Source organism: Sander lucioperca, chromosome 14 (assembly GCF_008315115.2).
Source record: "Sander lucioperca isolate FBNREF2018 chromosome 14, SLUC_FBN_1.2, whole genome shotgun sequence".
NCBI lineage: Eukaryota > Metazoa > Chordata > Actinopteri > Perciformes > Percidae > Sander > Sander lucioperca.
This window is the reverse complement of record NC_050186.1, coordinates 29,655,415-29,679,863: the sequence shown is the minus strand read 5'-3', so window position 1 is coordinate 29,679,863 and position 24,449 is coordinate 29,655,415. Positions and strand designations below refer to the sequence as shown.

The window sequence follows — 24,449 nt, the reverse complement described above, 5'->3', positions numbered from 1 at the left end:
ATTGTAATGTATGTCGAAAAAAGTCAAAAAAAGTGATAAAAAAGTCATAGTATAGTATGTCGAAAAAAGTCATAGTATAGTATGTCAAAAAAAGTGATAAAAATGTTATAGTATAGTATGTCGAAAAAAGTCATAGTATAGCATGTCAAGAAAAAGTGATAAAAAAGTCATAGTATAGTATGTCAAAAAAAGTTATAAAAAAGTCATAGTATAGTTTGTCGAAAAAAGTCATAGTATAGTATGTCGAAAAAAGTGATAAAAAAGTCATAGTATAGTATGTCGAAAAAAGTCATAGTATATTATGTCGAAAAAAGTGATAAAAAAGTCATAGTATAGTATGTCGAAAAAAGTCATATTATAGCATGTCAAAAAAAGTGATAAAAAAGTCATAGTATAGTATGTCGAAAAAAGTCATAGTATATTATGTCGAAAAAAGTGATAAAAAAGTCATAGTATAGTATGTCGAAAAAAGTCATAGTATATTATGTCGAAAAAAGTGATAAAAAAGGATTATGTATAGTATGTCAAAATATGTCATAGTATAGTATGTCGAACAAAGTCATAGTATAGTATGTCGAAAAAAGTGATAAAAAAGTCATAGTATAGCATGTCAAAAAAAGTGATAAAAAAGTCACAGTATAGTATGTCGAAAGAAGTGATAAAAAGTATATTGTATGGTATGTAGAAAAAAGTCATAGTATAGTATGTTGAAAAAAGTCATAGTATAGTATGTCGAAAATAGTGATAAAAAGTCATAGTAGTTTGTCGAAAGAAGTGATAAAAAACTATACTGTATGGTATGTCGAAATAAGTCATAGTATAGTATGTCAAAAAAAGTGATAAAAAAGTGATAGTTTAGTATGTCGAAAAAATTCATAGTATATTATGTTAAAAAAGTGATAAAAAAAAGTCATAGTATAGTATGTCAAAAAAAGTGATAAAAATGTCATAGTATAGTATGTCGAAAAAAGTATATTGTATGGTATGTAGAAATAAGTCATAGTATAATATGTCGAAAAAAGTCATAGTATGTCAAAAAAAGTGATAAAAAAGTCATAGTATAGTATGTCGAAAGAAGTGATAAAAAAGTCATAGTATATTATGTCGAAAGAAATGATAAAAAAGTATATTGTATGGTATGTAGAAATAAGTCATAGTATAGTATGTCGAAAAAAGTCACATTATAGTATGTCGAAAAAAGTCATAGTATAGTATGTCGAAAATAGTGATAAAAAATTCATTGTATAGCATGTCGAAAAAAGTGATAAAAAAGTCATAATATAGTATGTCAAAAAAAGTTATAAAAAAGTCATAGTATAGTATGTCGAAAAAAGTGATAAAAAAGTCATAGCATAGCATGTCAATAAAAGTGATAAAAAAGGATTATGTATAGTATGTCGAAATATGTCAAAGTATAGTATGTCGAAAAAGTCATAGTATAATATGTCAAAAAAAGTGATAAAAATGTCATAATATAGTATGTCGAAAAAAGTCATAGTATAGTATGTCGAAAAAAGTGATAAAAAAGTCATAGTATAGTATGTCGAAAGAAGTGATAAAAAAGTATATTGTATGGTATGTCGTAATGAGTCATAGTATAGTATGTCGAAAAAAGTCATAGTATATTATGTCGAAAAAAGTGATAAAAAAGGATTATGTATAGTATGTCAAAATATGTCATAGTATAGTATGTCGAACAAAGTCATAGTATAGTATGTCGAAAAAAGTGATAAAAAAGTCATAGTATAGCATGTCAAAAAAAGTGATAAAAAAGTCACAGTATAGTATGTCGAAAGAAGTGATAAAAAGTATATTGTATGGTATGTAGAAAAAAGTCATAGTATAGTATGTTGAAAAAAGTCATAGTATAGTATGTCGAAAATAGTGATAAAAAGTCATAGTAGTTTGTCGAAAGAAGTGATAAAAAACTATACTGTATGTATGTCGAAATAGTCATAGTACGTATGTCAAAAAAAGTGATAAAAAAGTGATAGTATAGTATGTCGAAAAAATCATAGTATATGTAAAAAAGTGATAAAAAAAGTCATAGTATTGTATGTCAAAAAAAGTGATAAAAATGTCATAGTATAGTATGTCGAAAAAAGTGATAAAAAGTATATTCTATGGTATAGAATAAGTCAGATAATATGTCGAAAAAAGTCATAGTATGTCAAAAAAAGTGATAAAAAGTCATAGTATCATATGTCAAAAAAAGTGATAAAAAAGTCATAGTATAGTATGTCGAAAGAAGTGATAAAAAAGTATATTGTATGGTATGTCGAAATAAGTCATAGTATAGAATGTCGAAAAAAGTCACATTATAGTATGTCGAAAAAAGTCATAGTATAGTATGTCGAAAATAGTGATAAAAAATTCATTGTATAGCATGTCGAAAAAAGTGATAAAAAAGTCATAATATAGTATGTCAAAAAAAGTTATAAAAAAGTCATAGTATAGTATGTCGAAAAAAGTGATAAAAAAGTCATAGCATAGCATGTCAATAAAAGTGATAAAAAAGGATTATGTATAGTATGTCGAAATATGTCAAAGTATAGTATGTCGAAAAAGTCATAGTATAATATGTCAAAAAAAGTGATAAAAATGTCATAATATAGTATGTCGAAAAAAGTCATAGTATAGTATGTCGAAAAAAGTGATAAAAAAGTCATAGTATAGTATGTCGAAAGAAGTGATAAAAAAGTATATTGTATGGTATGTCGTAATGAGTCATAGTATAGTATGTCGAAAAAAGTCATAGTATAGTATGTCAAAAAAAGTGATAAAAATGTCATAGTATAGTATGTCGAAAAAAGTCATAGTATAGTATGTCGAAAAAAGTGATAAAAAAGTCATATTATAGTATGTTGAAAAAAGTCATAGTATATTATGTCGAAAAAAGTGATAAAAAAGTCATAATATAGTATGTCGAAAGAAGTGATAAAAAAGTATATTGTATGGTATGTAGAAACAAGTCATAGTATAGTATGTCGAAAAAATTCCCAGTATAGTATGTCGAAAAAAGTCATAGTATAGAATGTCGAAAATAGTGAGAGAAAATTCATTGTATAGCATGTCGAAAAAAGTGATAAAAAAGTCATAGTATAGTATGTCGAAAAAAGTCATAGTATAGTATGTCAAAAAAAGTCATAGTATAGTATGTCGAAAAAAGTTTTAAAAAAGTCATAGCATAGCATGTCAATAAAAGTGATAAAAAAGGATTAGGTATAGTATGTCGAAATATGTCAAAGTATAGTATGTCGAAAAAAGTCATAGTATCATATGTCAAAAAAAGTGATAAAAAAGTCATAGTATAGTATGTCGAAAGAAGTGATAAAAAAGTATATTGTATGGTATGTCGAAATAAGTCATAGTATAGAATGTCGAAAAAAATCATCGTATAGTATGTCGAAAAAAGTGATAAAAAAGTCATAGTATAGCATGTCAAAAAAAGTGATAAAAAAGTCATAGTATGGTATGTCGAAAGAAGTGATAAAAAAGTATATTGTATGGTATGTAGAAATAAGTCATAGTATAGTATGTTGAAAAAAGTCATTGTATAGTATGTCGAAAAAAGTCATAGTATGTCAAAAAAGTGATAAAAAAGTCATAGTATAGTATGTCGAAAGAAGTGATAAAAAAGTATATTATATGGTATGTAGAAACAAGTCATAGTATAGTATGTCGAAAAAAGTGATAAAAAAGTCATAGTATAGTATGTCAAAAAAAGTCATAGTATATTATGTAGAAAAAAGAGATAAAAAAGTCATAATATAGTATGTCGACAGAACTGATAAAAAAGGATATTGTATAGTATGTCGAAATAAGTCATAGTATAGTGTGTCGAATAAAGTCATAGTATAGTATGTCGAAAAAAGTGATTAAAAAGTCATAGTATAGTATGTCGAAAAAAGTCATAGTATATTATGTCGAAAAAAGTGATAAAAAAGTCATAGTATAGTATGTCGAAAGAAGTGATAAAAAAATATATTGTATGGTATGTAGAAACAAGTCATAGTATAGTATGTCGAAAAAAGTCGTGGTATAGTATGTCGAAAAAAGTGATAAAAAAGTCATAGTATAGTATGTCGAAAAAAGTCACTATATTATTTGGAAAAAAGTGATAAAAAAGTCATAATATATTATGTCAAAAGAACTGATAAAAAAGTCATAGTATAGTATGTTGAAAATAGTGATTAAAAAGTCATAGTATAGTTTGACGAAAGAAGTGATAAAAAAGTGTACTGTATGGTATGTCGAAATAAGTCATAGTATAGTATTTAGAAAAAAGTCATAGTATAGTATGTCACAAAAGTGATAAAAAAGTCATAGTATGGTATGATGGAAAAAGTGATAAAAAAGTCATAGAATAGTATGTTGAATAAAGTGATAACAAAGTATATTGTATGGTATGTCGAAATAAGTCATAGTATAGTGTGTCGAATAAAGTCATAGTATAGTATGTCGAAAAAAGTGATTAAAAAGTCATAGTATAGTATGTCGAAAAAAGTCATAGTATAGTATGTCGAAAAAAGTCATAGTATAGAATGTCGAAAATAGTGAGAGAAAATTCATTGTATAGCATGTCGAAAAAAGTGATAAAAAAGTCATAGTATAGTATGTCGAAAAAAGTCATAGTATAGTATGTCAAAAAAAGTCATAGTATAGTATGTCGAAAAAAGTTTTAAAAAAGTCATAGCATAGCATGTCAATAAAAGTGATAAAAAAGGATTAGGTATAGTATGTCGAAATATGTCAAAGTATAGTATGTCGAAAAAAGTCATAGTATCATATGTCAAAAAAAGTGATAAAAAAGTCATAGTATAGTATGTCGAAAGAAGTGATAAAAAAGTATATTGTATGGTATGTCGAAATAAGTCATAGTATAGAATGTCGAAAAAAATCATCGTATAGTATGTCGAAAAAAGTGATAAAAAAGTCATAGTATAGCATGTCAAAAAAGTGATAAAAAAGTCATAGTATGGTATGTCGAAAGAAGTGATAAAAAAGTATATTGTATGGTATGTAGAAATAAGTCATAGTATAGTATGTTGAAAAAAGTCATTGTATAGTATGTCGAAAAAAGTCATAGTATGTCAAAAAAGTGATAAAAAAGTCATAGTATAGTATGTCGAAAGAAGTGATAAAAAAGTATATTATATGGTATGTAGAAACAAGTCATAGTATAGTATGTCGAAAAAAGTGATAAAAAAGTCATAGTATAGTATGTCAAAAAAAGTCATAGTATATTATGTAGAAAAAAGAGATAAAAAAGTCATAATATAGTATGTCGACAGAACTGATAAAAAAGGATATTGTATAGTATGTCGAAATAAGTCATAGTATAGTGTGTCGAAAAAAGTGATTAAAAAGTCATAGTATAGTATGTCGAAAAAAGTCATAGTATATTATGTCGAAAAAAGTGATAAAAAAGTCATAGTATAGTATGTCGAAAGAAGTGATAAAAAAATATATTGTATGGTATGTAGAAACAAGTCATAGTATAGTATGTCGAAAAAAGTCGTGGTATAGTATGTCGAAAAAAGTGATAAAAAAGTCATAGTATAGTATGTCGAAAAAAGTCACTATATTATTTGGAAAAAAGTGATAAAAAAGTCATAATATATTATGTCAAAAGAACTGATAAAAAAGTCATAGTATAGTATGTTGAAAATAGTGATTAAAAAGTCATAGTATAGTTTGACGAAAGAAGTGATAAAAAAGTGTACTGTATGGTATGTCGAAATAAGTCATAGTATAGTATTTAGAAAAAAGTCATAATATAGTATGTCACAAAAGTGATAAAAAAGTCATAGTATGGTATGATGGAAAAAGTGATAAAAAAGTCATAGAATAGTATGTTGAATAAAGTGATAACAAAGTATATTGTATGGTATGTCGAAATAAGTCATAGTATAGTGTGTCGAATAAAGTCATAGTATAGTATGTCGAAAAAAGTGATTAAAAAGTCATAGTATAGTATGTCGAAAAAAGTCATAGTATAGTATGTCGAAAAAAGTGATAAAAAAGTCAAAGTGTGGTATGATGAAAAAAGTGATAAAAAAGTCATAGTATAGTATGTCGAAAAAAGTCATAGTATAGTATGTCGAAAAAAGTCATAAAATAGTATGATGGAAAAAGTGATAAAAAAGTCATAGAATAGTATGTCGAAAAAAGTGATAACACAGTATATTGTATGGTATGTAGAAATAAGACGTAGTATAGTATGTCGAAAAAAGTGATAAAAATGTCATAGTATAGTATGTCGAAAAAAGTCATAGTATAGTATGTCAAAAAAAGTGATAAAAAAGTAATAGTATAGTATGTCGAAAGAAGTGATAAAAAAATATATTGTATGGTATGTAGAAACAAGTCATAGTATAGTATGTCGAAAAAAGTCGTGGTATAGTATGTCGAAAAAAGTGATAAAAAAGTCATAGTATAGTATGTCGAAAAAAGTCACTATATTATTTGGAAAAAAGTGATAAAAAAGTCATAATATATTATGTCAAAAGAACTGATAAAAAAGTCATAGTATAGTATGTTGAAAATAGTGATTAAAAAGTCATAGTATAGTTTGACGAAAGAAGTGATAAAAAAGTGTACTGTATGGTATGTCGAAATAAGTCATAGTATAGTATTTAGAAAAAAGTCATAGTATAGTATGTCACAAAAGTGATAAAAAAGTCATAGTATGGTATGATGGAAAAAGTGATAAAAAAGTCATAGAATAGTATGTTGAATAAAGTGATAACAAAGTATATTGTATGGTATGTCGAAATAAGTCATAGTATAGTGTGTCGAATAAAGTCATAGTATAGTATGTCGAAAAAAGTGATTAAAAAGTCATAGTATAGTATGTCGAAAAAAGTCATAGTATAGTATGTCGAAAAAAGAGATAAAAAAGTCAAAGTGTGGTATGATGAAAAAAGTGATAAAAAAGTCATAGTATAGTATGTCGAAAAAAGTCATAGTATAGTATGTCGAAAAAAGTCATAAAATAGTATGATGGAAAAAGTGATAAAAAAGTCATAGAATAGTATGTCGAAAAAAGTGATAACACAGTATATTGTATGGTATGTAGAAATAAGACGTAGTATAGTATGTCGAAAAAAGTGATAAAAATGTCATAGTATAGTATGTCGAAAAAAATGATTAAAAAGTCGTAGTATAGTATGTCGAAAGAAGTGATAAAAAAGTATATTGTATGGTATGTCGAAATAAGTCATAGTATAGTATGTCGAAAAAAGTCATAAAATAGTATGATTGAAAAAGTGATAAAAATGTCATAGTATAGTATGTCGAAAAAAGTCATGGTATAGTATGTCAAAAAAATTGATAAAAAAGTCATAGTATAACATGTCAAAAAAAGTGATAAAAAAGTCATAGTATAGTATGTCAAAAAAAGTTATAAAAAAGTCATAGTATAGTATGTCGAAAAAAGTCATAGTATAGTATGTCGAAAAAAGTGATAAAAAAGTCATAATATAGTATGTCGAAAGAAGTGATAAAAAAGTATATTGTATGGTATGTAGAAACAAGTCATAGTATAGTATGTCGATTAACGTCATAGTATAGTATGTCGAAAAAAGTGATAAAAAATTCATTGTATAGCATGTCGACAAAAGTGATAAAAAAGTCATAGTATAGTATGTTGAAAATAGTGATAAAAAGTCATAGTATAGTGTGTTGAAAAAAGTCATTATAGTTTGTCAAAAAAAGTGATAAAAAAGTCATATTATAGTATGTTGAAAAAAGTCATAATATATTATGTCGAAAAAACTGATAAAAAAGTCAAAATATATTATGTCGAAAGAACTGATAAAAAAGGATATTGTATAGTATGTCGAAATAAGTCATAGTAAAGTATGTCGAAAAAAGTCATAGTATAGTATGTCAAAAAAGTGATAAAAATGTCATAGTATATTATGTCGAAAAAAGTCATAATATATTATGACGAAAAAAGTGATAAAAAAGTCATAGTATAGCATGTCAAAAAAGTAATAAAAAAGTCATAGTATAGTATGTCGAAAAAAGTGATAAAAAAGTCATAGTATATTATGTCGAAAGAAGTGATAAAAAAGTATATTGTATGGTATGTCAAAATAAGTCATAGTATAATTTGTATTAAAAAGTGATTAAAAAAGTCATATTATAGTATGTTGAAAAAAGTCATAGTATAGTATGTCGAAAATAGTGATAAAAAGTCATAGTATAGTTTGTCAAAAGAAGTGATAAAAAAGTATACTGTATGATATGTCGAAATAAGTCATAGTATAGTATGTCAAAAAAAGTGATAAAAAAGTCATAGTATAGTATGTCGAAAAAAGTCATAGTATATTACTTCGAAAAAAGTGATAAAAAAGTCATAATATAGTATGTCGAAAGAACTGATAAAAAGGATATTGTATAGTATGTCAAAATAAGTCATAGTATAGTATGTCGAAAAAAGTCAGTATAATATGTCACAAAAAGTGATAAAAAATTCATAGTATAGTTTGTCGAAATGTGTGATAGTATAGCATGTCGAAAGAAGTGATAAAAAAGTGATTGTATAGTATTTCGAAAAAAGTGATAAAAAAGTGATAGTATAGTATGTCTAAAAAAGTGATCAAAAAGTAATTGTATGTCATTTCGAAATAAGTCATAGTTTAGTATCTTGAAAAAATTATCAAAAAGTCAAAGTATAGACTTGTCGATAAAAGTCATAGTACAGTATGTCGAAAAAAGGTATAGTATGGTATGTTGAAAAAGTGATAAAAGTCATTAAATAGCATGTAGAAAAAAAGTGATTAAAGAGTCATAGTATAGGTCGAAAAAAGTCATAGTATAGTATGTCGAAAAAAGTGATAAAAAAGTCAGTGTATGGTTTGTCGAAAAAAGTCATAGTACAGTATGTCAAAAAAGTCATAGTATAGTATGTCGAAAAAAGTGATAAAAAAGTCATAGTATAGTATGTCGAAAAAAGTCATAGGATAGTATGTTGAAACATTTTTCAACATACTATACTGACTTTTTTTTATCACTTTTGTCGACATATACTGACTTTTTTCGACATAATATACTATGACTTTTTATCACTTTCTTCGACATACCATAGTATGTCTTTTTAATCACTTTTATCGACATACTATACTATGACTTTTTTATCACTTTTTTGACATACTAAACTATGACTTTCTTATTAGTTATTTCGACATACTATACTATGACTTTTTTCGACATACTATGTTTTTTATCACTTTTTTCGACATACTATACTATGACTTATTTTGACATACCATACAATATACCTTTTTATCACTTCTTTCGACAAACTATACAATGACTTTTTTCGACATACTATACTATGACTTTTTTATCACTTTTTTCAAAATACTATACTATGGCTTTTTTATAACTTTTTTTGACATACTATACTATGGCTTTTTTATCACTTTTTTCGACATATTATACTATGACTTTTGTTGACATACTATAATATGACTTTTTATCACTTTTTTCGATATACTATAATATGAATTTTTTATCACTTTTTTCGACATACTATAATATGACTTTTTTATCAATTTGGTCAACATATACTGACTTTTTTCGACATACTAAGCTATGACTTTTTATCACTTTTTTCGACTTACTATAAAATGACTTTTTAATCACTTTTTTTTTTAAATATTATACTATGACTTTTTTCGACATACTATACTATGACTTTTTTCGACATACTATTCTATGACTCTATCACTTTTTCGACATACTATTTATGACTTTTTTTGACATACTATACATTGACTTTTTTTGACATACTATCTATGACTTTTTTATCACTTTTTTCGACATACTATAATATGAATTTTTTATCACTTTTTTCGACATACTATGCTATGACTTTTTTCAACATACTATAATATGACTTATTTTATCACTTTTGTCAATATATACTGACTTTTTTCGGCATACTAAGCTATGACTTTTTATCACTTTTTCGAAGTACTATAATATGACTTTTTAATCACTTTTTTCGACGTATTATACATGACTTTTTTATCACTTTTTTCGAGATACTATACTATGACATTTTTCGACATACTATTCTATGACTATCACTTTTTCGACATACTATTTATGACTTTTTTTGACATATTATACTATGACTTTTTTTGAAATACTATACTATGACTTTTTTATCACTTTTTTCATCATACTATAATATGACTTTTTTCGACATACTATACTATGACTTATTTCGACATACCATACAATTATTTTTTGTCACTTCTTTCGACATACTATACTTTGACTTTTTTATCACTTTTCTCGGCATACTATACTATGACATTTTTCGACCTACCTATATGACTGTTTTATCAGTATTTTCAACATACTATACTATGACTTTTTTATCACCTTTTTCATCACACTATACTATGATTTATTTCGACATACCATACAATTATTTTTTATCACTTTTTTCGACATATTATACTATGAATTTTTTATCACTTTTTTCGACATACTATACTATGACTTTTTTATCACTTTTGTCGACATATACTGACTTTTTCGACATATTAATCTCTGACTTTTTATCACTTTTTTTGACATATTATACTATGACTTTTTTATCACTTTTTTGACATAATATACTATGACTTTTTTCGACATACTATACTATGACTAATTTCGACGTACCATACAATATACTTTTTTTTATCACTTCTTTCGACATACTATACTATGACTTTTTTATCACTTTTTTTGACATACTATACTATGACTTTTTCCGACATACTATACTATGACTTTTTATCACTATTTTCAACATACTATACTATGACTTTTTTATCACTTTTTTCGACATACTATACTATGACTTTTTTCAACATACTATACTATGACTTTTTATCACTATTTTCAACATACTATACTATGACTTTTTTTATCACTTTTGTTGACATATACTGACTTTTTTCGACATACTATGCTATGACTTTTTATCACTTTTTTCGACATACTATACTACGACATTTTTAATTACTTTTTTTGACATACTATGCTATGACTTTTTTATCACTTCTTTCGACATCTATACTATGACTTATTTCGACATACTATACAATATCCTTTTTTATCAGTTCTTTCAACATACTATATTTTGACTTTTTTATCACTTTTTTCGACATAATATACTATGACTTTTTTTGACATACTATACAATGACTTTTTTATCACTTTTTTTGACATGCTATACTATGACTTTTTTTCGACATACTATACTATGACTTTTTTATCACTTTTTTCAAGGTCACCAACCTTTTTGAAACTGAGAGCTACTTCATGGGTACTGAGTCATACGAAGGTCTACCAGTTTGATACGCTCTTCTGAAATAACAAATTTGCTCAGTTTGCCTTTAGTTATATATGATTATTAATGATTAATGATAGTCATCTATGTGAAGACACTGATCATATTAATCATTTCCTATTATCAATAATTATCAACAATGACTTAACAAGGTGGGAAACAGATAATATCAATATTCAATTTTCATTTTTAGAACAGGCCTGAGGGCTACTCATGTTGTCCTTGGGGGCTACCTGGTGCCCGCGGGCACCGTGTTGGTGACCCCTGTACTAGACTATGAATTTTTTTATCACTTTTTTCGACATACTATACTATGACTTTTGTCGACATAATATACTATGACTTTTTTATCACTTTTTTCAACATACTATACTATGACTTATTTCGACATGCCATACAATTACTTTCTATCACTTTTTTCGACATACTATACTATGACTTTTTAATGACTTTTTTCGACATATTATACTGACTTTTTTTGACATACTATACTATGACTTTTTATCGCTTTCTTCTACATACTATGACTTTTTTATCACTGTTTTTGATATACTATATTATGTCTTTTTTATCACTTTTTTCAACATACTGTGATCACTTACCCACTACATACTATGACTTATTTCAACATACCATTTTTCATCACTTTTTTCGACATATTATTCTATGACTTTTTTATTACTTTTATCAACATACTTTGCTATGACTTTTTTCGACATATTATACTATGGCCTTTCTGCCATACTATACTATCACTTTTTTACCACTTTTTTCCAACATACTATAATATGTGTTTTTATCACTTTTTTTCGACATACTATTCTATACCTTTTTTATCACTTTTTTTTCAAAAAACTATACCATGCTGTTTTATCCCTTTTTTCGACAAACTATACTATGACTTTTTTCAACATACTATACTATGACTTTTTTATCACTTTTTTTCGACATACTATAATTTGCCTTTTTTTAATCACTTTTTCAACATACTATATATACTATGACTTTTTTCGTCATACTATGCTTTGACTTTTTTATCCCTTTTTTCGACATACTATGCCATACCTTTTCATCACTTTTTTCCAACATACTATACTATGACTTTTTATCACTTTTTTTTTACATACTATTCTATACCTTTTATATCACTTTCATTCAAAATACTATACCATGCCTTTTTATCACAATTTTTGACATACTATGACTTTTTTTGACATACTATACTATGCCTTTTTATCACTATTTTTGACATACAATACTGACTTTTTTCGTCATACTATACTATGACTTTTTTATAATTTTTTCAACACACTATACTATGACTTTTTCATCACTTTTTTCGACATACTATACTATGACTAATGACTTTTTCGTTGAACTATAGTATGACTTTTTTATCAATTTTTCAACATACTATACTATTACTTTTTTATCATTTTTTTTTAACATACTATACTATGCCTTTTTTATGAAAAAAAAATCATCATACTATACTATGACTTTTTTATCACTTTTTCTCCATACTATAATATGCCCTTTTTATTACTTTTATCAACATACTTTGCTATGACTTTTTTTCGACATATTATACTATGGCTTATCTGCCATACTATGCTATCACTTTTTTCAACATAAAAATGTGTTTTTTATCACTTTTTTTCGACATTCTATACTTTTTCCATTATACTATACTAATGACTTTATCCCTTTTTTTGACATACTATACTATGACTTTTTATCCCTTTTTTCAACATGTTATAATATGCCTTTTTTTTATCACTTTTTCAACATACCATTTATACTGTGACTTTTTTCGACATACTATACTATGACTTTTTTATCACTTTCATTCAAAATACTATACCATGCCTTTTTATCCATTTTTTCGACATATTATACTATGCCTTTTTATCAATATTTTCGACATACTATACTACGACTTTTTTCATCATACTACACTATGACTTTTTTCATCATACTATATTATGACTTTTTTATAACTTTTTTCAACATACTATACTATGACTTTTTCATCACTTTTTTCGACATACTATACCATGAGTTTTTCGTCGAACTATACTTTGACTTTTTTATCACTTTTTTCAACATACTATACTATGCCTTTTTTATTACTTTTCTCTACATACTTTGTTACGACTTTTTCTTCATACTATACTATGCCTTTTTTATCACTTTCTTCGACATACTATACTATGACTTTTTTATCACTATTTCGACATACAAAAAAAAGTCAAGGTACAGTATGTCGGAAAAAAATAACAGTATATCATGATGAACTTTTTCAACATACTATACTCTGCCTTTCTTATTACTTAATAATTAACATACTTTGCTATGACTTTTTTCGTCATACCACACTGACTTTTTGCCATACTATACTATCACTTTTTTACCCCTTTTTTCAAAATACTATACTATGCCTTTTTATCCCTCTTTTCGACATACTATACTGTGACTTTTTATGACTTTTTTCGACATACTATACTATGACTTTTTTATCACTTTTTCGACATACAAAGAAAAAGTCAAAGTATAGTATGTCGGAAAAAAATAACAGTACAGCATAACGAAAAAAAGTCATACTATAGTTTATCGAAAATAAGTAAATTAAAATCATACAAAAGTCAGTATGCAGTAGTCAAATTGTATTCATTTTTTAAAATCTTTTTATTGAATCAAAACATATTTATTCACTTATTACAACACAAATCACATCACAGTGAAAATATACAAGATACACAACCTATGTACAAACAGATTTGTATACCTTTATAACCACATAATGAAAAAAGACAACACAAATCACAGAAAATCAACAAGAAGAGAAAAAAATTAGATTGCTCTGTTGCCGACGGAAATTGCACCGGATTTCACTAATTTAGACGGGATATCCGTTGCCTTGGGCTTTCTTTGTGATGGCATTTTAAACTCCGGTCGATTTATGTGGACTATGGTTAAACTTTTCTCTGATCTCATCCATGTAAATCCAGACAGCTAGCTAGACTATCTGTCCAATCTGAGTTTTCTGTTGCACGACTAAAACAACTTTTGAACGTACTCATCTCTAAAAAGTCATAGTATAACATGTCTAACAAAAACATAAAAAAGTCGTATGTCGAAATAAATTCATAGTAGTGTGGAAAAAAAGTACAGCATGTTGAAAAAGTCATTATATAGCTTGTTGAAAAAAAGTCACTGTATAGCATGTCGAAAAAAGTCTTAGTATAGTATGTTGAAAAACTCATACTATTATTGTCGAAAAAAAATCATGAAGTCATAGTTTAGTTTATCGGAAAAAAAAGTCAGAATAGTATGTCATAATACTGTCATAAAAAGTCATATTATAGTATGTCATAAAAAATTCATAAAATTGTCAGCAAGTCATAGTTTTGTATGTCACTATAATATGTCAAAAATAATTTATCAAAAAGCCATTGTATAGTGTGTCAGGAAATCAGAATAAAGAGCAATTATCTTAGGGCTTTCCTAACTAACTTATTTTTTGCTCTCACACATTACACACCCTCATATATCAATATTAAATGTACCTATACTTATTTATTCAAACTTATATTCATACATTATGATAACATGACAAAACGTGTTCTTGTGACAACAGATGGTGGGTACTTTTGAAATGCATGCTTTTTCCTTTCACATAACATAATGGACCTGAGACATTATGGACTTTTTATATAAATGTATCTTTTCGATTTCAGAAGATTACAGGATGGTTATTTTTCCTTAATCGTGCTAAGGGGATGAGGGGAACATTTTTGGATGTCTAGGATGAGGGAAATAATTCAATAACTTCCTTCCTTCCATTGTTAACACACCAATAGGCTATAACATTGATAACTGGTGATTCTATAAGAAAATGAAACTGTAGACTTCTGTTGTTCCTTCTATCTTATAGCAGGTTCTTCAGGATGTGTTCGACAGCTTCTGGGAAACTCTCACATGTCAGGTGGGGAGGAGGGTTGATTTTATTCTCATCTCCTTCTCTGTATTTACCTGACAGGAGAGAAAGTGAAATCCCATCAACCACAAAAACAATAATAATTATAATAGAGGATGTCCACAGAGTCTTTAAAAGCTGCTAAATTTAATTTAGTGACAATTTGGGCCCTTAGAAAGTATTGAAAAGTCTTAAACACCATTTCAGGAGGTAAAACATTTTGTATTTTTGTTTTCAATATTTGCCAAGGAGGTTGTATGCTTACGTTTGTGTGAATTTAATCATTGCATAGAATGTAAGAAATATAAATGCAATTTTTCAACTTTTAATACTTTTTAAGACTCTGCGAACACATTGCTTTACAGGAAAATATTGGCATAAATAATTTAAAATCCAGTTCATAAGCGCACCTTCGATTGCGATTTAATAGAAGGCTTTGTAGATGCAAAAATAATCGATCATTGAAATTGATTAACAACCTAAGAAAAAACAGATTGTGTTTCTAGCTATCGTGTATTACTGATAATACTCTTGCTACTAAACCTTGCATTGGGTTACTCACTTAACGCATTCTCTTATGCACCCTGTCTATCTGAATTATGTTGTATTGATACAGTGCTCCAAGGAATTATCATAAACTAAGACTGTTGTTGTTGTGCTATCTTGCAATCAATCAGTAAATGTGTGTCACTTATGTAACCCGTTATAACTCTTAAGTCTTAAAATACAGTATATGTAAAGGGTCTAATTAAAAATAAATTTAGGATTCCTTCATCTACCCTGTACTAATTGGATCAGTATTTACTGTAGCTAATGAGATCCAAGGGAAAATACCATGACATGTATAACATAAGTGGAAGAAGAAGATGGAGAGATGAGGAAGAGACAAAAAAAAGAACCACAATTTCTGGTCAATGAGCTGCTGTCAGGGAAGTTAACGTAGAGACAGGAAAAGGAAGAAGTGGAAGAATAAGAGAAACAACAGAAACTGCTGAGGCATGAGAATAAACTGGAGGAGGACGTTTTTCTTACCGGTTCTGACCAGAATTCCCATCATTCCTGCGTTCTGAGCCCCGCCCACATCATCTCTGGCATCCTATAACAGCAACGGGACACAAACCACAGCAAACAATATATGTTACTACACTCATGTTCTCAGGCTGCTGTGCAAATGGCTATAAGTTGTTTTATTACTACCTAATAAAGTTGTATTTTATTTGGGGTGGAAGTTCCAACAGAGGGATTTTTCTACAAGCTTATTAATATTGTTATCAAGTATTGAAAATTAAGTCTCTCCACTAAATGTTCAAATGAACTTAATTGCTCTTAATTAATCACAATTGACAATATACTTACATCGCCTATCATGACAGCTTCATTGGGGCTACATCCTAAATCAGACAGAGCCTATTTGAAGGAAGCAACCAAAAGAAAGTATCAGTTCAGACAATACCAAAAACAAAAAAAACTCATACAAGAAATACAGAAATCTGACTTGCTAAAAATTAACTCTACAGTTGGTCAACAAAAAGTTATCATAGAATCATATCTAGAGTTGGATTTCAAGTAACAATGTGTTTTAAAATGTTTGTTATGAATACAAAAGCCTCTTCTCTTTTCTTCCTTGAGTAAAAAGGTAGAAACACGTACAAGTATACATTTCTAACCTGTGTGAAAAACGTCTGTTCCGGCTTTCCCACCACAGTAGCTTTGCAGTCTGTGGCGTACTCAAGTCCTGTTACAAAGGGCCCGGGGCCGAGGGCCAAACCATCCTTACGTTTGTAGTACCGGGCCTTATGGATGGCGATGAGAGGAGCTCCATCCAGAATCATTCTTGGGGAGGAATACACTTGATTAACAGGCTTCACTGTCTTCATCAAAAATAATAAAAAGCATAAAGAAGGGAAGTACTACAAAGTTTAGATGGCATTTTTTACAGAGTTACTGACTTTGGTACTGTTCTATCATAGACTCTGCATTTTAAACTGGTAAAAAAGCAAGTCATAGATAATTTTGACCCAGTCTTTGAGGAAATAGCACAGTAGGAAAAAATGGAAGGCAAATTAGAAACTTGATTTTGGTTTCTCATACCAGTGAGAAAAACTAGACCGTAACATAATCTGACCTGTTACGTGACCTGTCAGGAAAACCTCACAATAATTGGAATTCAAATGTTCTGTGGTTCACTGAAAAATGTGTCTTATGAATGAGTGAACCACCTGAAAGCCTTGTTGAGCGTTTGGTAGTTGAAGTGATTAGGAGCGAGTCCAATGACAACAGCGTTTGGCTCTGACGTGTCAATACCTGGAAATGGAAAGACGTACATACAGTAGGATTAGTCAATCACTTTTAACCTTGCTATGTTTTTTTCTTTTTCTTTCATTTAGCAAGTCATTTACTAAGTACTAATAACTACAGATTCACATATCCAACATTGTTTAAGAGGTAGGTGTTTGTTGACACTGAAGAATAGACAGATTGGAATGGAAATACAAGGAATATCAGCTGACAGCACTGGTTAGCAGAGTAATAAACAATAATTCAACAACAATATTGACAAACAATAATAATATCTCGAGGTAACAAAATCTATTTTTTTTATTTTATTGTAAGGTTGTTTGCTATGGTCGCTGAAACAAATGAGTTTCAAAAGAAATAAACACACACACACACACACATACACACACACACACACACACACACACACACACACACACACACACACACACACACACACACACACACACACACACACACACCAGTGAAATCTTCCAGTGCGCTGTCCTCCACCAACAGCAGCGGTCTGTGTTGTTTCTGCTCTAACAAACTCCTCGCTGCACTCAGTGAAGTGAAGATCTCTTTTTCCTGGATTCAGGAAAAAAGGTAGCCCTCCAGAGGTCAAAAACAGCAAAATAATCACTTTTGTGTTGATCTTTTTTTACGAAATCCCCTCATGGGAAATTAAACCGTAAACATTTCAGTAAGGCATGCACTGAATTAAATATGGCTTTGGATGTTTTTACCTGGACGTCAAAGTTGAGACGTTGCAGTCGTTCCAGTAAGCTCCTCTTACTCTCCTTAGTTGTGTTGGTCACAAACTTCACAGCTACAGACGCCTGCCGTAACCTGACAGCACCAGAACACAAAAGCAAACATCTTGCAATTAAAAGCACATTCAGGATTCATCGCAATGATCCCAGAAGACACGTTTGCTTCAGAAGACGTGCAGCAACATTGTTCATTTAAATTTCATTCATGCAGTGACTCTAGACCCTCCATTCTACCTGTTCAGGGCGTCCTGCACCCCGGGAACTGCTGTGTCTTCTATATGTAAAGTTCCACTCAGGTCGATGAGCACGGCCTTCAGAGTCCGTCTGCCCGCCATGCTGGAGACCTGCAGAGGAGGAAATGGTGAACGTGACCCGAGGCTCAGAAAATCTTTTGCAGCTTGTAGAGATGCAGCGGCATGTGGGCATGATGACACAGATGTCCCGCTTTGGACCCTAATGTCTTCTGGCACTCTTAAAAACAGTGTTGGACACTTACAATCCACAACTTAATAGATTTTGCTACACTGTTTACAGAAATTCACTCATATGAAAAGAGTAATAATAATCCTCCCTTCCATTTGGTTGGTGTAATTTTACTTTCACTTACATTGAATGAACATAAAACAGCCCAAAACCTGCAGCCACCGAGCATGCTGTTAGAACAGAGCTGCTTGGAGTGCAGCCTCCGATTAGGATTTTCTAAACTGCTAAATATGACCACGGTCCGCTGTAAATGGAGCTTTAGTCAGTTTAAAAAAAGCTTGTTCTTTCATAATAATGTATTATTTTAGAGATTAGAGATTCATAATCATAATTCACATAGGTAGTGGCAGAATTGATCAGATTACTGTGTTGTTCAAACCTACATCAAGACAAAATTAGAGAGGATTATTGACCGGTTTGTCCCCAGAATTGATGGCTTCCTGCCTACACCACAGATTTTGGGATTGTATTTTACTGGTATTTGACTGTGTGATCCCCTATTATTTAGACATGCTTGGATTTCTGTCATGTAGTTATCAATGTGATGGTACAATTAATGCTCTTAATACCCCCCCTAAAATACAAACACACACACACACACACACACACACACACACACACACACACACACACACACACACACACACACACACACACACACACACGTGTATTTGTGTTTAGTTCAACTAATAACAGAAAACCGTGCTGATGAAAGTGCCGAGCTGAGAATAAGCTTATTTTTCTGCATGTGTGTGTGTGTGTGTGTGTATGTGTGTGCATGTGTGTTGTGTGCAATTGTTAAAGGGAAATCAGGGCTGTAACTATACAAGCTTCCCCATTCTTAAACACTGACCTCTGTTGTGTCTGTAGTATTTAGTTTTTTTATGTGACTTTGTTGTACTTTATATGATTTTTGCATTTATCAATAACCACAGTTAAGGGTTTATTCAGGTTGTTTCGTTAAATTGTGACCTGAGGAAGCAAACAGCAAGAACAATTGGAAAAGGGAACAGAAAAGATGAGGATATTATTAACATGAAGCCTAATTCATATAGGCCATGTCGATTTTTGTGATATCCAGGCCCTCGGGCTGAGAGCATCCCTGTAACATTCCAATAAAACCCCTGTAGAAAGACAAAGGGTATACTATGTTCTCAATACTATAGTTTACAGTGACCCCATGTTGTGTAAATGAACGTTCAAATACACAGAACCTGATATTAAGCTGGAGATCACAAAATTCTCAAAGATTTCCAATGGTGGATTTTAAGGGAAACGTGTATAAAAAAGATACATTTATTTCTATTTGATGTACTGGTGAAGCCATGCAAATATGAAATCTTATGTTATAGGCCTTTTCACAACAAACACAACTGTCACAGCAGCATGAGCACAGGTGTAACCAAAACATTAACGATGGCTACATTCCACGTACTGTATAAGTAACCCAGTAAGCCATGCTAGTTACCCAGCATGCCTGAGATGCAGCCATAGTTACTGTCATTAATGACACCAGTGCTGTTCCTAGTATCACAAGTCAAAACGTCTGCTGTGAAAAATGAATGTTTAGCCCAGTGTAAGCAATGTAGAGCTTCAGTGAAAAGTTGGAACATGCAGATACAGAAGATGGTTTATGCTGTAAAGATAAAGGGTTGTTGTTGGTGGTTTTAAGGATTTTAAGATTAAAATGAAGGGGGCAAAGTATGAGCCTCTGATAGCATCACTAACGCTACAACATCATAATCATGGTGTTACTTTTATAGTCCTTATTCATTGGTTCTTGTTTTAATTGCACTTGTTTTTAATCAACTGAACTGTTAATTGATATTTACTGGCCGAACACAAATTCAAACAAATTACAGTGAGATTACTAATACTTGTCAAACGCTACTACACGTATGAAACAACTGCAGGGCAGTGACGTTCGTCTAAAAACCTGTAGTATCACTGTTGGACCTGCATGAATGGTAAAAGCTAAAGTCGCGTCCATATAGCTGGGAACTAAAACCTTTCATTTCCGCACACTGAGCGACTTTATTGCTGATACAACGTGTTGCGGTTTTAATTGCACAAACGGCACACTAACTGAATCAAGTTTACATGTTTAGAAAGTTAGCACACTGCACAGCTAACCTTTAGCAGCAGCAGCAGATGCTTCTCTTGCTTCCTGTTGACGTTTTCTTCCTCGCTGGTGTAAGGTAGGGTTTGGTCTCCAGGAGCTCAGTGCTCCCACCTGCAGCTCGAAAAAGATAAAAAATAAAACAAAACATAAAATAGTTAAAAGGTACCGTTGCCGTGCCAAGGTACTTATCCCCATAGACATATATAGCTATGTCTATGCTTATCCCAGCCAGGATATGTATCCCATGGCCGCGGGAGCGCGCGTGCACTCAGAGCGGAGTTTAGCTGCTACACTTCGAATTCACCTCTTAAATGGAACAAACAGCGACGTGGAAGACTCCACAGGGTTTTCCATAGTAACGAGGGTCTTATTTATCTACATAAATACGTTTATTTGTCTGTTAAGGCGACGTGTGAATTGTTTAATGCGTCGTTTATTATTGTAGATTCATCGACAGTGTTTTCCAAAGTTCCATATTGACATGCACCTTAGCTACATAGGCCGACTGATAGGCCTATCTATGTGAGTCATGCTGGTTTATGAACAATATTTTTTCCTCGGCTTTGAGGCCGTCCCTGCCTGCCCTCTAACGTGATTTCTGTTTTAATTTAATTTAGTTTAACATGGCTTTTCAATTAACCGCTTTGTTCACCTGTCTACCATATAAGTTACATAGGGGATACACAAAATATCAGGCCGTTTTTTAACCTGATATAATGTGTATCCCCTCCACTAACATGCAAAGGGTCTGTCCTGTCATCATGTGTGTTATTTTCTGTCTACCAGGTCACAGTAAACAACCTGAGATAATATGGAGATGTCTGCTGTTTTACAGAAGGGATACACATTATATTAGGTGAAAAACAGCCTGATATTTTGTGTAACCCCTATGTAACCTTTGCTAGAAAACAGCAGACATCTCCATATTATCTCAGAAAATAACACACATGATGACAGGACAGACCCTTTGCATGTGAGGGGAGGGGATACACATCAGGTGAAAAACAGCCTGATATAATGTGTATCCCCTATGTCACTTTAGCTAGAAAACAGCAGACATCTCCATATTATCATGTTGTTTACTGTGACCTAGTAAACACAGACAATAACACACATGAGGACAGGACAGACCCTTTGCATGTTAGGGGAGGGGATACACAAAATATTAGGTGAAAAAACAGCCTGATATTTTGTGTATCCCCTCTGGTGCTATTGCTAGAAAACAGCAGACATCTCCATATTATCTCAGGTTGTTTACTGTGACCTGGTAAAGACAGAAAATAACACATGATGACAGGACAGCCCCTTTGCATGTTAGGGGAGGGGATACACAAAATATCAGGTGAAAAACAGCCTGATATAATGTGTATCCCCTATGTAACTTTTGCTAGAAAACAGCAGACATCTCCATATTATCTCAGGTTGTTTACTGTGACCTGGTAGACAGAAAATAACACACATGATGACAGGACAGACCCTTTGCATGTTAGGGGAGGGGATACACATCATATCAGGTTAAAAAACGGCCTGATACTTTGTGTATCCCCTATGTAACTTATATGGTAGACAGGTGAACAAAGCGGTTAATTGAAAAGCCATATTAAACTAAATTAAATTAAAACAGAAATCACGTTAGAGGGCAGAGAGGGACGGCCGCAAAGCCGAGGAAAAAATATTGTTCATAAACCAGCATGACTCACGTAGATAGGCCTATCAGTCGGCCTATGTAGCTAAGGTGCATGTCAATATGGAACTTTGGAAAACACTGTCGATGAATCTACAATAATAAACGACGCATTAAACAATTCACACATCGCCTTAATGTAACAGACAAATAAACGTATTTATGTAAATAAATGAGACCCTTGTTACTATGGAAAACCCTGTGGAGTCTTCCACGTCGCTATTTGTTCCATTTAAGAGGTGAATTCGAAGTGCAGCAGCTAAACTCCGCTCTGAGTGCACGCGCGCTCCCGTGGCCATGGGATACATATCCTGGCGGGGATAAGTACCTTGGCACGACACCAAAATTGACAGATAGTAAAAGCCGAATAATTTTTTCTTATATGGAAAAACTTTTTTTAATAACACTCTCTTTTTTGATAAATTTCTCTTCTCTCTATTATTATTATTATTATTATTATTATTATTATTATTATTATGTTATAATCAGATAAGAGGGTTAACCTTAACCACTTAATCACTCATTAGAATAATAAAAAAAACATATGTGTCCTATCCCACTAACAACCAACAGATGTATCGCATTAGTGGGTCGTTCAGGGCATTCAGATAGATTTAATATGAGGGGAGGTATTATCAAAATGATAAAAACCTTCTCTCTGCAGGATGCCAGACAACACTGATCAAATCCTCTTTCAACATAGGCTACCTCAAGTGAATAACACTGTTTCCCAATGTTGTTTTTTTAGTTTTCAGTTTTGGTTTTGGCACAAATATTGTTCAGCTCATTGACTGTAAAAAAAAACAAAAAAAACATGATGTTGGAAAATTAATCTCACACTATAAATGTCTTTGTTCAGACAAACTATCTAAATCAGTACCATTTTTAATTCCCTTCTGATTAAAACACTATTGCTTTAATATAATGTTTTGGATTTCATTTCTGTTTTTTCTTTTCTTTTACCAACCTCTTATTTTTTTGGTTTCTCTCTTTTGGTGCTTTCGTTGGTCCTTGCTACTGTTGTGAACAAACCGGCAACTTTGCTGGTTACAAAAACTAAAACGGCAGTCATAACAGGCACTTAATCTTTGTCTCTTTCCACAATTGTGTTAGTAAATAACATTAAAATGCATTGACAATTTTGATTAACTTTTCATTTCAATATTTATTTGGAATTTGAAGCAGCTGTCTCTATTGTTCTGATGGACATACTTTTAGGGTTTAAAGTCTTAAACCATTAGTTTATTTATTTTTTCCTTTAAATTGTAGATTTATTCCATCATAATAGATATGTTAACAAATAGGGGTGATATCTAGTTTTCAAATGTTGAACTTGTCTTTTTGGAATTAAAACTCATTCAACTTAAACAAATGAAAAATTGTACATCTTTAAGTCCCTTAAAAAGTAACCGATCAAAACACATTCTAATGATTTATCAATCAGAAGCCATACACCACACACCCTGACCTGTGACGTGCACATATGTGTGATCGCTTACAGAGTTTACTGTGAACCCACAGCTAAACTCTGACTAATCACAGATCAAAGTGGCTTAACAGTGCAAATCCCCCTGATAAACATATGCTTCTAATTCCAGTAGATCCCCTTTCCCCACTCACATATTTAGAAGCAAAACTACAGTAGTGTTATAATAAAAATGTTTGTGGAGCTTAGCGGGGGGAGAAAATGGTGATAATTCACAACATATGGGGATTATTAATGTAGTGGAGCAGGGATGGATGGACAAACATGGAGTCAAGAGAAATAT

At 30.6% G+C, this 24,449-nt stretch overlaps 1 protein-coding gene across 2 annotated transcripts; it reads right to left on the bottom strand.

Annotated features, from left to right (window-relative positions):
• Positions 1–15,094: 15,094 nt before the first annotated feature.
• hdhd2 (haloacid dehalogenase-like hydrolase domain containing 2) lies at positions 15,095–21,158 on the bottom strand. 2 transcript variants are annotated; one of them, XM_035991563.1, is made up of 10 exons: positions 21,008–21,039; positions 19,947–19,998; positions 18,626–18,748; positions 18,365–18,467; positions 18,101–18,206; positions 17,561–17,645; positions 17,009–17,174; positions 16,698–16,748; positions 16,374–16,437; positions 15,095–15,397 (listed from the first exon to the last, which is right to left on the bottom strand). In XM_035991563.1, the coding sequence occupies exons 3-10, from the start codon at positions 18,724–18,726 to the stop codon at positions 15,294–15,296; spliced, it is 780 nt and encodes a 259-aa protein (XP_035847456.1). In that variant the 5' UTR covers positions 18,727–18,748; positions 19,947–19,998; positions 21,008–21,039; the 3' UTR covers positions 15,095–15,293. The 2 variants fall into 2 exon arrangements, with proteins under 2 accessions (XP_035847456.1, XP_031148516.1); XM_031292656.2 differs by lacking the exon at positions 19,947–19,998 and having other exon boundaries at positions 18,626–18,735; positions 21,008–21,158.
• Between the last annotated feature and the right edge of the window lie 3,291 nt (positions 21,159–24,449).